The following is a 15,945-nucleotide window of genomic DNA, read 5'->3' on the forward strand; positions in this document are numbered from 1 at the left end:
ATGAGATATGGGTCAGGAAGGGAGTTGGGTGGTCAGTAGTTTGGTTGGAATAGGGTGAAAAGAGCAGGAGGTGGGTCTCGTGAACATTGTCATTTGTTGACCTATTTGAATGAATGCTTTCTTCTCTCGAGGTTCATTCGCATAGAATTTTATGGAGAGCTGGACTGCGCAGGCAGTGGTGAGAGGAGGACCTATTAATGGCTGGCCAGGATTCAAGGTAACACCTTCATCAGAACAGGCTTAGTGGGTCTGGATCTAGGAACCTGGGAGGATAGCAGCACCCAGCACTGCAAAAGACCCCGCAGTCCATCCAACTGGTGCCAATAATTAATTCCCTTGATCACCCAAAACCCTCAAATACCTGTCCAATTCTCCTTTAAATCCCCCACCCCCTCCCTGGACTGCCCATCCCACACACTTACCACCCTGTGTAAAGTACTTAAATCTAAACTCTTGTTGTCCCTTCCATCCTTTACAACTGATCCCGTCTCCTGGCTCTGGACTTTGTGCTAATCCCCAATATATTATTAGGGTTCAGTTCATAGATCTTGAATCCTTCAATAATCTCTCCTCACAGTAACCAATCCCAAGGTCATAGGAACAGGAGGAGGCCATTCAGCCCCTCGAGTCTGTTCTGCCATTCAATTAGATCACGGCGAACGATATTTAGCTCTATCCACCCACCATGGTTTCATAATCCTTACAACCCTTGTCTAACAAAATCTATCAATCTCAGTTTTGGAATTTTCAGTTGACCCCCAGCCTCAACAGCGTTTTGGGAGGAAGCGTGTTCCAGATTTCCACTACCCTTTGTGTGCACAAGTGCTTCCTGACATCACCCCTGAACGGCCAAGCTCTAATTTTAAGGTTATGCCCTCTTGTTCTGGACTCCCCCACCAGAGGAAATAGTTTATCTATATCTACCCTATCAAATCCTTTAATCATTTTAAACACATCAATTAGGTCACCCCTTAATCTTTTATACTCGAGGGAATACAAGCCTAGTCTGTGCAACCTGTCCTCATAATTTAATGCTTTTAGCCTAGTCTTCACCTTCTCCACAGTAACCACCCCCAGGCTCTTCACCTTCTCCATACCTTCTCCATAGTAACCAATCCCAGGCTCTTCACCTTCTCCACAGTAACCAATCCTAGGTTCTTCACCATCTCTCCACAGTAACCAATCCTGGGATCTTCACCTTATCCATGGTAACTAATCCCAGGCTTCTCACCCTCTCCAGGTATGGCTGTACTGGTACCCAGAATTGCACCCAATACTCCAGGTGTGGCCACATTAATTCCCAGAATTGTACCCAGTACTCCAGGTGTGGGGTACCAGCAGTGCTGAGATTAACTGTAGCGCCAAGTGTTGCCAAGGATAAGAATCTCGCTCCTGTTCATTCAGCTTTGTTGACTCAGCCCAATGATGTCCTCAGTACTTGCTGTGTGGTGCATTGCTGACGGTAATCTGTCTAGCACAGACTGTACAATAGTCTGAAGGGGAGAACTTGTTGTCTAACAGAAGTGCACTGGTGCCAAGTATCTCGATCCACCAAAGTCTAAAACTGTGGAACAATCACGGCCTGAGACCTGGAGTCAACTAGTGCTGCCCATGCACACCTATATTGGTGTTGGTCTCGACAGTGGTTGGACTCTCGGTTCTGAGTCAAAGGATGGTGGGTTCTAGACCCATTCCAGGAACTTGAGCACATAAACAAGGCTGACACTCCAGTGCAGTATTGAGGGAGTGCTGCAGTGTTGAACGTGCCATCTTTCAAATGAGGCATTAAACCCAGGCCTAGTCTTCCCTCTCAGGTGGATGTAATAGATCCCACGGCACCATTTCGAAGAAGAGCAGGGAAGTTCTCCCCGGTGTCCTGACCAACATGTATCACTAAAAACTGATTATCTCATTGCTGTTTGTGAGAGCTTGCTGTGCACAAATAGGCTGCCACATTTTCCTTCATTATAACAGTGACTCCACTCTCAAAGTACTTGAATGGTTGTTAAGAGTTTTTGAGATGTCCTGAGCTTGTGAAAGGTGCTGTATAAATGCAATTCTTTCCTTTCTTTCCTAGTCTCGGGTCTGTCCTCAGGCAGAGAGGCGCAGGGACAGGTTCTGAGGTACTGGCAGGGAAAAGTGGGAAATATCACTTTTTAAAAAAAAAAGGAGCAACACGATGAGTGCTGGTGCGGACCAGCCAGGCTGGAGCCCTGCTCTGTTCGGTTCCCAATCCGAGCTGGTTTAAACAGAGAGATGCCAATCTGAGGCTCCAGCTTGTACCTCCAGGGTGAGGGGTTGGGGTGTAGAATCACACCCAGCAGCCACAGATCATGTGTCGCCTCTGGGCTAGTCATGTAGAGAAAACTAGGAAAATAAATTGCAGGAAAAAGGAAGGAAACATAACCAGGAAGATAATACACCCAGAGAGCAAAGAATGTTTTTACAAAAACAACCAATGTAAATAGAATAAATTGGTTGAGTTTTTGTGAAGGTTTCAACTTGTGTTTCTATTTAATGTTGTATAGCCCGAAAGAGGAAGAGAGTCCTCAGGAACGAGGCATTCTGCAGGTCTGGATGGGATATGGTATCTCTGGGATCCCAGAGCAGCTGCCTGGTCTTGGTGGAAAGGTGGTGTTGCAGGCTGCCCTGGGAACAGAACATGGAGTTCTTCTGACAGAAGGTGAGTGGGATGATCAGGGTCAACCTGACAGGCGACAACAGCAAAAGCTTTTAGAGATGTGACTTGGGCAGTCGGAGCAAGCTGCCAGATTTACTTGGGGTGGAGTGGGAATCGGAGGTAACACAGCTGAAAGAGAACCAGCAGGGAAACACCAGAGCCTTGATATTTGCTGGGGCGGGTTATGTAGGGGGTAGGGGAGTTTCGGATGGGAAATCCGAAAGTCTGAGATTCTCCGCATGCTGTGGAGTTGGGATTCCCCGCAACTCCACAGCGTACATCTTTTGGCCCTGACAGGCTGACTTCCAGCCGGGGAACCTGAGTGACAGGCTAGGCTTCGAGTCAGGCGGAGAGCACTCTGGAGCAGGCCGCAGGACCAGGTAGTCCGACCACGGGGGTCTTTGTATTGGGTGGGCGTAAAGCACTCCTGTTCCTCCTGGCCTACAAGCAGTGCTATAAAGGCACTGCTTTCTCCCCGAAGGTGTCCTCGCCTTGCTTTCAGTTCGAGGAACCGCACACCAGAAAGGATATATTGACTTTGGGGAGGGTAAAGTGCAGACTCACCAGAATGATACGGGGGTTTAAAGGGTTACATTATGTGGGCAGGTTGTATTCCCTTGAGTTTAGACGGTTGAGGTGTGATGTAATTGAGGTGTTTAAAATGATAAAAGGATTTGATTGGGAAACTATTTCATCTGGTGGGGGAATCAAGAATGAGGGCATATAATAAAATTGAGCCATACAGGAGTGAAATAAGGAAGCACTTTTTCACATAATAGATAGTGGAAATCTGTAACTCTATTTACCCCAAAAGCTGTGGATGCTGGATCAATTGAAATTTTCAAGACTGAAATCGATAGATTTTTGTTGGGTAAGGATATCCTGGGATATGGATCAAAGGCAGGTAAATGAAGTTGAGGTACAGATCAGAATGATTTAATTGAATGGGGTAACAGGCTCGAAGGGCTGAATGACTTCCTCATGTTCCTATGTTCCTATGTTCCTGTTGGGTCTCCTCATAATCTTGACTTTTCTAGACACAGTTAACCACACCATCCTCCTCCAATTCCTCCCCCATGTTGTCCAGCTCAGTTGGACTCTCCTTGCCTGGTTCCACTCTTATCTAGTTGTAGTCAGAGCATCTCCAGCAATGGCTGCTCTACTTAACCCCATGTCAGTTACCTCTGGAATCCCCCAAGAATCTATCCTTGGCTTATGCTTCTTCATCTACATACTTCCCCATGGTGACATCGTTCATAGGCATGGGATCAGCCTCCACATGTACACTGACAACACCCATTTCTACCTCTTCACCTCTCAACCCCTTCACTGCCTCTATGTTGTCAGACTGCTTGTCCAACATCCAGTCCTGGATGAAACGGAACCAGGCTGTTCGCAACATTGCCGACTTATTCCAACCCAAATTGAGCTTCCGACCAGATATCCTCTCCATTATAGAGACTAACTGCTTTCACCTGTGTTTGCCCCTACCTCAACTCATCTGTTGCGGAGACCTTCTAGCATGACTTTGTCACCTCCAAGCTCAACGATTCCAATGCTATCCTGACTGGTATCTCATCTTCCGTAAATTTAAGCTCATCCAAAACTGTATCCTATCTCGCACCAAGTCCCATTCACCAATCAACCCTGTGCTCGCTGACCTACCTTAGCTCCCGGTCCAACAACTGCTCCCAATTTAAAATTCTCATCCTCGTGGTTAAAACCCTTCATGGCCTCCTCACCCACCTCCTTATCTCTGTAACCTCCTCCAACTCTACAACCTATTCCCCACTCCAGAACTCTATTCTTCCAACCCCGACCTCTTTTGCATCCCTCCCCCTTCATCCCACCATTGGCGGCCATGCCTTTAGCTGCTTAGATCCTACGCTCTGGAATTCCCTTCCTATACCCCTGCACCTTCCTCTCCATCTTTAACACTCTCCTTAAAACCCCACCTCTGAAACCAAGCTTTGGTTGCCCTTCCAATTATCTCCTGGTTTGGCATCCATTTACTTCTAGTTACGCCTCTGCGAAGCGCCTTGGGTCCGATTTTCTTATGAACGCAAGTTGTTTTGGTGAACTAGCGCCTGAAATCCTTTTCCCATTTCAGGTGGCGACGTCTACAGCTTTGGACGCTTTCCATGGAGACCGGACTGCGAGGCCAGCCAGTGGGCAGTCCTCACTCTGGAGCAGGCCTTAGCTGGCTTGCAGGTGGTTAGCGTGGCGGCTGGAAGCCACCACAGCGGAGCAGTCACCGAGGATGGAGCTGTGTACATGTGGGGAGAGAACTCGTCCTGTCAGTGCGCAGTCCAGGGTCAGAGCCAAGTCCCGACGCCCACTCTTGTCACAATCTCTGACCCTGAAACCAGCCCCCCTGAGCTGACCCGGACAGTGCAACTGGCCTGTGGAGAGCAGCACACTTTGGCCTTGTCGTCGAGGCGAGAGGTGTGGGCCTGGGGCAGCGGCTGCCAGCTCGGACTCGTTACGACTACTTTCCCTGTGGCAAAACCTCAGAAGCTGGAACACCTGGCTGGGCGGGTGGTGATGCAGATCGCCTGCGGTGCCCATCACAGCTTGGCACTTGTTCAGAGACCCTGGCCCCACGAGAAGAGGCAGAACTCAGAAAAATGCCACCACTGCCACCAGCTGCTGCTAACAATGATGGACAAAGAAGACCATGTGATCATATCGGACAGTCACTACTGCCCGCTGGGCATGGTGCTGTCGGACTCAGAACATAAGCACTCTTCCCCGAATCCCAATCTTCAAGGCTCGCCTTCTGAGTCTCTCCCTCACAATCACGTCATGGAGGCACGCAGCACCGAGCTTCCCCACCTAGGACAGCCCGAGCACTTCCCAAACACTGCCGATAACACAGAGCTGGCACAACGTCCTGGCAAGGCTGAGGAGGGTGACTCCCCCGACTCTCCCAGCTCGCCGCTGGAGCCCAGTGGAGCCGTGAACAAGGTGAGACCCAGGAGCTCGCAGTACCCCGATGAAGAGGCGGTGAAAGAGTACCTCAGAAAGCTGTCAGACATCTCGCAGCTGGACTCCTCTTTGAAAAGTGCACACCTTGTGTGTCCACAGCCCCTTCCCGCATCTGAGGACACTTACCCCGCCAGCCCTTCCTCCGCAGCCCCTTCAACATTTAATACCTTGGTGGTCTCCTGCGCCTCAGTGGTTGGGGAGCGAGTAGCCGCCACTTATGAAGCCCTTTCACTCAGAAAAGTCGTGAACTACTACTATCCGTCTCCGAGTACGGTTGTGACTTGCACCAGCAGCCCAGCAAGTGGTGGAATGCATCACAAGGAGACGAGGGAGGAATTGATGAGAATGGAGGAGTCCATGCCTGACAAGAAGAGCTTCAGCCTGCAGGATATCCGGGAGCAAGGGTCAGAGGGCATGTGTCGTCGACTCTCTCTGCCTGGACTTCTGTCTCAAGGTACTGCACGACTGCAAGTAAAGGTAGGGCTCAGACAGGTAGAGGACACTAGTCCCGGGGAGTTATCACAGTCCAGCTGAAGCAACAGCAGCTCCATCGCATCTTAGCAAAGACAGGTAAATGCTGTGTATAGAGACTGTCACATGAACCATTCGCCTGTCTTCAGTCTCACTGACCCACCTGTTGTGTATTTACGTCTCTCACTGACCCACCTCACTAACTGTTGTGCATTTCTCTGTTAAACTTGATTGAATATTGTCAGAATAATGGACATTGGTAGTAGATTATTGGCAGATGTTTAACGTAGGGTTTCAGATGGGATCTGCAGTGTTTTAACTAAACCATTCTTGTCGCTGAGATTGCCAGCATTTTCTGTTTTCATTCATGTTGCTTGTTTGCTTGAAATGTGTTACAGGTTATCTAATTGTTTGGTTTATAACATGTTGTGAACCACTTTCCTTACAATTGCCTGATTACAATACAGCCCCCGAATACACTGCATGCTCTCTGCTATAATACTCACTCTCATTTGTGCTGGTCCTTCTGTATTCTTAGCAGAAACTCAGCTGTAGTATTATTGCATATACACTGAAGGGCTTTCCCCTCACCCAAGTCTGTGACTGGACTGGGGTACAGGAATGGGTACAATCCCTCATCCAAAGTCTAACTCATGGTGGAGCTGGGTATGGTATCTCACCCAACTTGTGGCGGGATATGGAGCTGGGTATCCTTCGATTGTTACAGATGAAGGCAGCCAACTGGCCTGACCAGAGATCCTGAGGTCCCACCACTACAACATCCAATTAATTTATAAATGCTTTCAGGTTTTTGCCCCTACTGGTCTATCTAGTTGGTCTGATCCATGTGTTGACCAGACCATGTGTGAAGAACGTCCTGATATCAGTCCTAAATTTGACTTTTACTGGTTCAAACTACGACTCCTTGTCCTACTTTTTCCAATCTAATTTAAAGCAGTTTCTTTCCCCGTATTTACATAGAAACATAGAAAATAGATGCAGGAGTAGGCCAGTTAATTCAGAGACTAGGGTCCTGAACTTAAGGAAAGGTAACTTCGATGGTATGAGACGTGAATTGGCTAGAATAGACTGGCAAATGATACTTAAAGGGTTGACGGTGAATAGGCAATGGCAAACATTTAAAGATCACATGGATGAACTTCAACAATTGTACATCCCTGTCTGGAGTAAAAATAAAACGGGGAAGGTGGCTCAACCGTGGCTAACAAGGGAAATTAGGGATAGTGTTAAATCCAAGGAAGAGGCATATAACTTGGCCAGAAAAAGCAGCAAACCTGAGGACTGGGAGAAATTTAGAATTCAGCAGAGGGCGACAAAGGGTTTAATTAGGAGGAGAAAATAGAGTATGAGAGGAAGCTTGCTGGGAACATAAAAACTGACTGCAAAAGCTTCTATAGTTATGTGAAGAGAAAAAGATTAGTGAAGACAAACTTAGGTCCCTTGCAGTCAGAATCGGGTGAATTTATAATGGGGAACAAAGAAATGGCAGACCAATTGAACAAATACTTTGGTTCTGTCTTCACGAAGGAAGACACAAATAACCTTCCGGAAATACTAGGGGACCGAGGGTCTAGCGAGAAGGAGGAACTGGATGAAATCCTAATTAGTCAGGAAATTGTTAGGAAAATTGATGGGATTAAAGGCCGATAAATCCCCAGGGCCTGATAGCCAGAGTACTGAAGGAAGTGGCCCTAGAAATAGTGAATGCATTGGTGATCATATTCCAACAGTCTATCGACTTTGGATCAGTTCCTATGGACTGGAGGGTAGCTAATGTAGCACCACTTTTTTAAAAAGGAGGGAGAGAAAACGGGGAATCAGTAGTGGGGAAAATGTTGGAATCAATTATTAAAGATGAAATAGCAGCGCATTTGGAAAGCAGTGACAGGATCGGTCCAAGTCAGCATGGATTTATGAAAGGGAAATATGCTTGACAAATCTTCCAGAATTTTTTGAGGATGTAACTAGTAGAGTGGACAAGGGAGAAATCAGTGGATGTGGTGTATTTGGACTTTCAAAAGGCTTTTGACAAGGTCCCACACGAGATTAGTGTGCAAAATTAAAGCACATGGTATTGGGCGTAATGTATTGACGTTAGACGATAGAGAACCGGTTGGCAGACAGGAAGCAGAGAGTCGGGATAAACGGGTCCTTTTCAGAATGGCAGGCAGTGACAAGTGGGGTGCCACAGAGCTCAGTGCTGGGACCCTAGCTATTTACAATAATCTTCAGGTTCACTCCTGATATTCACTTATTTCACATGAAATTAAGTAAAACTAATGAGTCTGCAGTTTCCCGGGTCTGTTATGTCCCCCTGTTTGAGTACGGGCACAATTAGCCTGTTTCCAATCCAATGGAACCTCCTCAGAATCAGTGCCTCACAAATCTCCTCCTCAATCTCTCTCAGTACTCTGGGATAGTTACCATCTATCCCTGGGGATTTATTGCCTTTGAGCACATTAGCCTGTTACAGACTTCCATCTCATTTAAAAGAAATGGATTGATTTTACTTGGGCTGCCTCTTTGGAAGAGGACATGCTGTGAGTATCTTCCCTTTTTAAATACCTGGAGGAGGAACTCATTCCAATATTTACTATTTTGTGCTCATCCTTAGTTTTGAGCCCCCAAGACTGTGCCTCGTGCTGAGTATGAAAGTTTACCCTTAAACATGCATGCGGTGATATTCCCCTGCCCACTCCGCATGTCAGATGGCAGCTGCCAGTGTAAATGCCAGAGAGTGGGTGGGGCTCCCTTCACTTTCAGGACCACTCCTTTCCACCCACAGGTATTAATCCCATGAAAAAGATGACATTTTCAGTTCTGCTACAGGGAGATTATGGAAGTAGGCCATTGAAGATCTACACATATACTGTGTATTTCACGGGCAGTTGTACTTGAGGAGTAAAAGCCTTTCCTGGAAGTAAAGCTAGGGACATTTTGTTGTCAAATTTAATAATGTTGGAGACATTCAAGAACTATGGAGTTTCCCTGTGGCATTTTTAAGGTATTACAATCCCATGAGACATCTGCGCTCCTCAAATTCTGCCCTCGAGCATCCCTGATTATAATTGCACAACCATCGGTGGCTGTGCCTTCACTCTAAGCTCGAACTCCCTCGCTAAGCCTCTCCGCCTTTCTACCTCTCTTTCCTCCTTTAAGACGCTCCTTTAAACTTATCTCTTCAACCAAGCTTTTGGTCATCTGCCGTAGTTTCTTCTTTTGTGGCTTGGTGTCACATTTATCTGTTTTGTCTTATAAATCTGCTGTGAAGCGCCTTTTACGACATTAAAGGCACTATGTAAATAAAAGTTGTTGTAGTATCAGCCTTGGCTTAGTGCCACTGAGTCACAATGTTGTAGGTTCAGCTTGAGACTTGAGCACATAATCTTGGCTGGCGTTTTAATGCAGTACTGAGGGAGTGCTGGCCTGTCGGTGGTGCTGCCTTTCGGATGAGAGGTTAAATCGAGGCCCCACGACCTTCCATTTTCCACTCTCCGTTGACTTGAGCTCATCCAAAACTTGTAATCTATCTTGCATCACCCTTGTCTTCGCTGACCAACAATGACTCCTGGGCCCTCAATGCCTCAGATTTAAAATATCTCTAACTTTGTCCAGCCCGACAACTGCCTCTAAACTGTTCCATCTCATTTATATCAAAGTTATTAGTTTTACTTGGGACATCTTTATTTTGGAGGGCATGGTGTTCATTCCTTCTCTTGTGAAAACTTGAAGGAACTTCAGGTTTCTCGAACTGGCCAATTGTGCAAACCGCTATTTTTGCCCCACTATTGGCGGTCATGCCTTCAGCATTCTCGTGCCACGCTCTGGAATTCCCTTCCTAAATCCTTCTGCCACTCCATCACCCTATACCCTTTAAAACCCTCCATAAATCCTAACTCTTTGACCATACTTTGGCTACCCCACCTAATATCTCCTTCTTTGGCTCAGTGTCCATTTTTGTCTGAATACGCCTTTGTGAAGCACGTTGGGACGTTTTTCTACTTTAAAGGGGCTATATAAATGGAAGTTGTTCGGTACACATTTGTCACACATTCTTAACACAGTTCAAAGTGGGCATGGGCCCATAGCCCCAAACTACCCATAACGTGGCACGAATTGACAGCTTTAGTCAGATGCATTGAGGATGAATAGTGTGAAGGGAGGGGGGGTGGGTGCGGAGGGGAAGAGGGAGGGAGGGAGGGAGGAAGGACATCAGTGTTGATTCTATAGACGAGATGACAATAGTCTAAACAAGTACAGTTGCAATAAAGATACTAATTTGACCACAAATGTTTTATGGGTCTCTGCTAGTTCCCTTTTAAAAGCTACTATTGAATCTGCTTCCACCACCCTTTCAGGCAGTGCATTCCAGATCATAACCATGTTGCCGCTGGTTATTTTGTCAATTCTCTTAAATCTGTGTCCTCTGGTTCCCAACCCTCCTGCTGGTGGAAACAGGTTACTCCTTATTTACCCTACCAAAACCGTTCATAATTTTGAACATCTCTATTAAATCGCAACCTTTTCTGCTCTCAGGAGAACAATACCAGTTTCTATGGTCTTTTCACATAACTGAAGTCTCTCATCCCTGGTAGTAAATCTCCTCTGCACCCTCTCAAAGGCCAAAGTGTGGTGCCCAGAATTGGACACAATACTGCAGCTGGGCCAAACCAGCTGAAGAAAAATTTATTCCAGTGAGGAGGAAAGGCTGCAAGACAAAAGATAGCCATCCGTGGTTAACTAAAGAAAAACAAGGGCATAAAGTGGCCAAAACTAGTGGGAGGACAGAAGACTGGGAAGCTTTTAAAAGCCAGCAAAGAACGACAATAAAAATGATTGAGAGGTAAGATAGACTATAGCACAAAATATAAAAACAGATAGCAAGAGTTTCTATAGATATATAAAAAGGAAAAGTGTGGCGAAAGTAAATGTCCCTTATAGGAGGAGATGATAGAAACTCTGAACAAATATTTTGTATCAGTCTTTACGGTAGAGGACACAAACAATATCCCAACAGTGGATAGTCAAGTAACTATAGGGAAGAGGAACTTAACACAATCACAATCACTAAGGAGGCGGTACTCAGTAAGATAATGGGACTAAAGGCAGATAAATCCCCTGGACTCGATGGCTTGCATCCTATCGTGTTAAGAGAAGTAGCGGCAGGGATAATGGATGCATTGGTTGTAATTTACCAAAATTCCCTGGATTCTGGGGCGGTCCCAGCAGATTGGAAAACTGCAAATGTAACGCCCCTATTTAAAAAAGGAGGCAGACAAAAAACAGGAAACCATAGACCAGTTAGCCTAACATCTGTGGTTGGGAAAATGTTGGAGTCCATTATTAAAGAAGCAGTAGCAGGACATTTGGAAAAGCAAAATTCGGTCAGGCAGAGTCAGCATGGATTTACGAAGGGGGAGTCATGTTTGACAAATTTGCTGGAATTCTTGGAGGATGTAACGAACGGGATGGATAAAGGGGAACCAGTGGATGTGGTGTATTTGGACTTCCAGAAGGCATTTGACAAGGTGCCACATAAAAGGTTACTGCACGATAAAAGTTCACGGGGTTGGGGTAATATATTAGTTAGCCAATCCTCTATCCATGCTAACAGAAAAGAGAGAGTCGGGATAAATGGTTCATTCTCTGGTTGGCAACCAGTAACTAGTGGGGTGCCACAGGGATCAGTGCTGGGACCCCAACTATTTACAATGTATATTAACGACATGGTGGAAGGGACTGAGTATAACGTAGCCAAGTTTAAACATAGAAAATAGGTGCAGGAGTAGGCCATTCGGCCCTTCTAGCCTGCACCACCATTCAATGAGTTCATGGCTGAACATGCAACTTCAGTACCCCATTCCTGCTTTCTCGCCATACCCCTTGATCCCCCTAGTAGTAAGGACTTCATCTAACTCCTTTTTGAATATATTTAGTGAATTGGCCTTAACAACTTTCTGTGGTAGAGAATTCCACAGGTTCACCACTCTCTGGGTGAAGAAGTTTCTCCTCATCTCGGTCCTAAATGGCTTACCCCTTATCCTTAGACTGTGACCCCTGGTTCTGGACTTCCCCAACATTGGGAACATTCTTCCTGCATCTAACCTGTTTAAACCCATCAGAATTTTAAACATTTCTATGAGGTCCCCTCTCATTCTTCTGAACTCCAGTGAATACAAGCCCAGTTGATCCAGTCTTTCTTGATAGGTCAGTCCCGCCATCCTGGACATCAGTCTGGTGAATCTTCGCTGCACTCCCTCAATAGCAACACTGTCCTTCCTCAGGTTAGGAGACCAAAACTGTACACAATACTCCAGGTGTGGCCTCATCAAGGCCCTGTACAACTGTAGCAACACCTCCCTGCCCCTGTACTCAAATCCCCTTCGCTATGAAGGCCAACATGCCATGCCAACCTTCAATGACTGATGTACCATGACACCCAGGTCTTGTTGCACCTCCCCTTTTCCTAATCTGTCACCATTCAGATAATAGTCTGTCTCTCTGTTTTTACCACCAAAGTGGATAACCTCACATTTATCCACATTATACTTCATCTGTCATGCATTTGCCCACTCACCTAACGTATCCAAGTCGCTCTGCAGCCTCATAGCATCCTCCTCGCAGCTCACACTGCCACCCAACTTAGTGTCATCTGCAAATTTGGAGATACTACATTTAATCCCCTCGTCTAAATCATTAATGTGCAATGTAAACAGCTGGGGCCCCAGCACAGAACCTTGCGGTATCCCACTACTCACTGCCTGCCATTCTGAAAAGTACCCATTTACTCCTACTCTTTGCTTCCTGTCTGACAACCAGTTCTCAATCCACGTCAGCACACTACTCCCAATCCCATGTGCTTTAACTTTGCACATTAATCTCTTGTGTGGGACCTTGTCGAAAGCCTTCTGAAAGTCCAAATATACCACATCAACTGGTTCTCCCTCGTCCACTCTACTGGAAACATCCTCAAAAAATTCCAGAAGATTTGTCAAGCATGATTTCCCTTTCACAAATCCATGCTGACTTGGACCTATCATGTCACCTCTTTCCAAATGCGCTGCTATGACATCCTTAATAATTGATTCCATCATTTTACCCACTACCGATGTTGGGCTGACCGGTCTATAATTCCCTGTTTTCTCTATCCCTCCTTCTTTAAAAAGTGGGGTTACATTGGCTACCCTCCACTCCATAGGAACTGATCCAGAGTCAATGGAATGTTGGAAAATGACTGTCAATGCATCCGCTATTTCCAAGGCCACCTCCTTAAGTACTCTGGGATGCAGTCCATCAGACCCTGGGGATTTATCGGCCTTCAATCCCATTAATTTCCCCAACACAATTTCCCGACTAATAAGGATTTCCCTCAGTTCCTCCTCCTTACTAGACCCTCTGACTCCTTTTATATCCGGAAGGTTGTTGTGTCCTCCTTCGTGAATACCGAACCAAAGTACTTGTTCAATTGGTCCGCCATTTCTTTGTTCCCTGTTATGACTTCCCCTGATTCTGACTGCAGGGGACCTACGTTTGTCTTTACTAACCTTTTTCTCTTTACATATCTATAGAAACTTTTGCAATCCGTCTTGATGTTCCCTGCAAGCTTCTTCTCGTACTCCATTTTCCCTGCCCTAACCAAACCCTTTGTCCTCCTCTGCTGAGTTCTAAATTTCTCCCAGTCCCCGGGTTCGCTGCTATTTCTGGCCAATTTGTATGCCACTTCCTTGGCTTTAATACTATCCCTGATTTCCCTTGATAGCCACGGTTGAGCCACCTTCCCTTTTTTATTTTTACGCCAGACAGGAATGTACAATTGTTGTAGTTCATCCATGCGGTCTCCAAATGTCTGCCATTGCCCATCCACAGTCAACCCCTTAAGTATCATTCGCCAATCTATCCTAGCCAATTCACGCCTCATACCTTCAAAGTTACCCTTCTTTAAGTTCTGGACCATGGTCTCTGAATTAACTGTTTCATTCTCCATCCTAATGCAGAATTCCACCATATTATGGTCACTCTTCCCCAAGGGGCCTCGCACAACGAGATTGCTAATTAATCCTCTCTCATTACACAACACCTAGTCTAAGATGGCCTCCCCCCTAGTTGGTTCCTCGACATATTGGTCTAGAAAACCATCCCTTATGCACTCCAGGAAATCCTCCTCCACCGTATTGCTTCCAGTTTGGTTAGCCCAATCTATGTGCATATTAAAGTCACCCATTATAACTGCTGCACCCTTATTGCATGCACCCCTAATTTCCTGTTTGATGCCCTCCCCAACATCACTACTACTGTTTTGAGGTCTGTACACAACTCCCACTAATGTTTTTTGCCCTTTGGTGTACTGCAGCTCTGTCCTTTGTCCTTTTAGAATTTTGCTGTACAGTGGCCCTTTTTGTTCTTTGCCTTGGGTTTCTCTGCCCTCCACTTTTCCTGTTCTCCTTTCTGTCTTTTGCTTTTGTCTCCTTTTTGTTTCCCTCTGTTTCCCTGCATTGGTTCCCATCCCCCTGCCATATTAGTTTAACTCCTCCCCAACAGCACTAGAAAACACTCCCCCTAGGACATTGGTTCCGGTCCTGCCCAGGTGCAGACTGTCCGGTTTGTACTGGTCCCACCTCCCCCAGAACCGGTTCCAATGCCCCAGGAATTTGAATCCCTCCCTGCTGCACCACTGCTCAAGCCACGTATTCATCTGCGCTATCCTGCGATTCCTACTCTTACTAGCACATGGCACTGGTAGCAATCCCGAGAAATACTACTTTTGAGGTCCTACTTTCTAATTTAGCTCCTAGCTCCTTAAATTCGTTTCGTAGGACCTCATCCCCTTTTTTTTATCTATGTCGTTGATGATGATACAAAGATGGGAGGAAAAGCAATGTGTGAGTAGGACACAAAAAATCTGCAAAAGGACATAGACAGGCTAAGTGAGTGGGCAAAAATTTGGCAGATGGCGTATAATGTTGGAAAGTGTGAGGTCATGCATTTGGGAAGAAAAAAATCAAAGAGCAAGTTATTATTTAAGTGGAGAAAGATTGCAAAGTGCCGCAGTACAGCGGGACCTGGGGGTACTTGTGCATGAAACACAAAAGGATAGTTTGCAGATACAGCAAGTGATCAGGAAGGCCAATATTGCAAAGGGGATGGAGTATAAAAGCAGGGAAGTTTTGCTACAGCTTTCTAAAGGCATTGGTGAGGCCACACCTGGAATACTGCATGCAGTTTTGGCTTCCATATTTACAAAAGGATAGAAACATAGAAAACATAGAAAATAGGTGCAGGAGTAGGCCATTCGGCACTTCGAGCCTGCACCACCATTCAATAAGATCATGGCTGATCATTCCCTCAGTACCCCTTTCCTGCTTTCTCTCCATACCCCTTGATCCCCTTAGCCGTAAGGGCCATATCTAACTCCCTCTTGAATATATCCAATGAACTGGCATCGACAACTCTCTGCGGCAGGGAATTCCACAGGTTAACAACTCTCTCTGAGTGAAGAAGTTTCTCCTCATCTTAGTCCTAAATGGCCTACCCCTTATCCTAAGACGGTGTCCCCTGGTTCTGGACTTCCCCAACATCGGGAACATTCTACCTGTATCTAAACTGTCCCGTCCCGTCAGAATCTTATATGTTTCTATGAGATCCCCTCTCATCCTTCTAAGCTTCAGTGTATAAAGGCCCAGTTGATCCAGTCTCTCCTCATATGTCAGTCCAGCCATCCCGGGAATCAATCTGGTGAACCTTCGCTGCACTCCCTCAATAGCAAGAACATCCTTCCTCAGATTAGG

At 46.2% G+C, this 15,945-nt stretch overlaps 1 protein-coding gene across 8 annotated transcripts in view; it reads left to right on the forward strand.

Moving 5' to 3' along the window:
• Nucleotides 1-15,945, forward strand: part of als2b (alsin Rho guanine nucleotide exchange factor ALS2 b) — a 191,049-nt gene that overhangs the window by 22,217 nt on the left and 152,887 nt on the right. For 7 of the 8 annotated variants that reach the window (XM_070876068.1, XM_070876069.1, XM_070876072.1 and 4 more), the window contains exons 2-4: nucleotides 132-217; nucleotides 2,529-2,683; nucleotides 4,791-6,122. In XM_070876068.1, the coding sequence (XP_070732169.1) occupies nucleotides 198-217; nucleotides 2,529-2,683; nucleotides 4,791-6,122 (1,507 nt within the window). In that variant the 5' untranslated portion in view covers nucleotides 132-197. The remainder of the gene's footprint in view (nucleotides 1-131; nucleotides 218-2,528; nucleotides 2,684-4,790; nucleotides 6,123-15,945) is intronic. The other variant, XM_070876070.1, reaches the window with a different exon arrangement.

Source organism: Pristiophorus japonicus, chromosome 3 (genome assembly GCF_044704955.1).
Source record: "Pristiophorus japonicus isolate sPriJap1 chromosome 3, sPriJap1.hap1, whole genome shotgun sequence".
Lineage (NCBI taxonomy): Eukaryota > Metazoa > Chordata > Chondrichthyes > Pristiophoridae > Pristiophorus > Pristiophorus japonicus.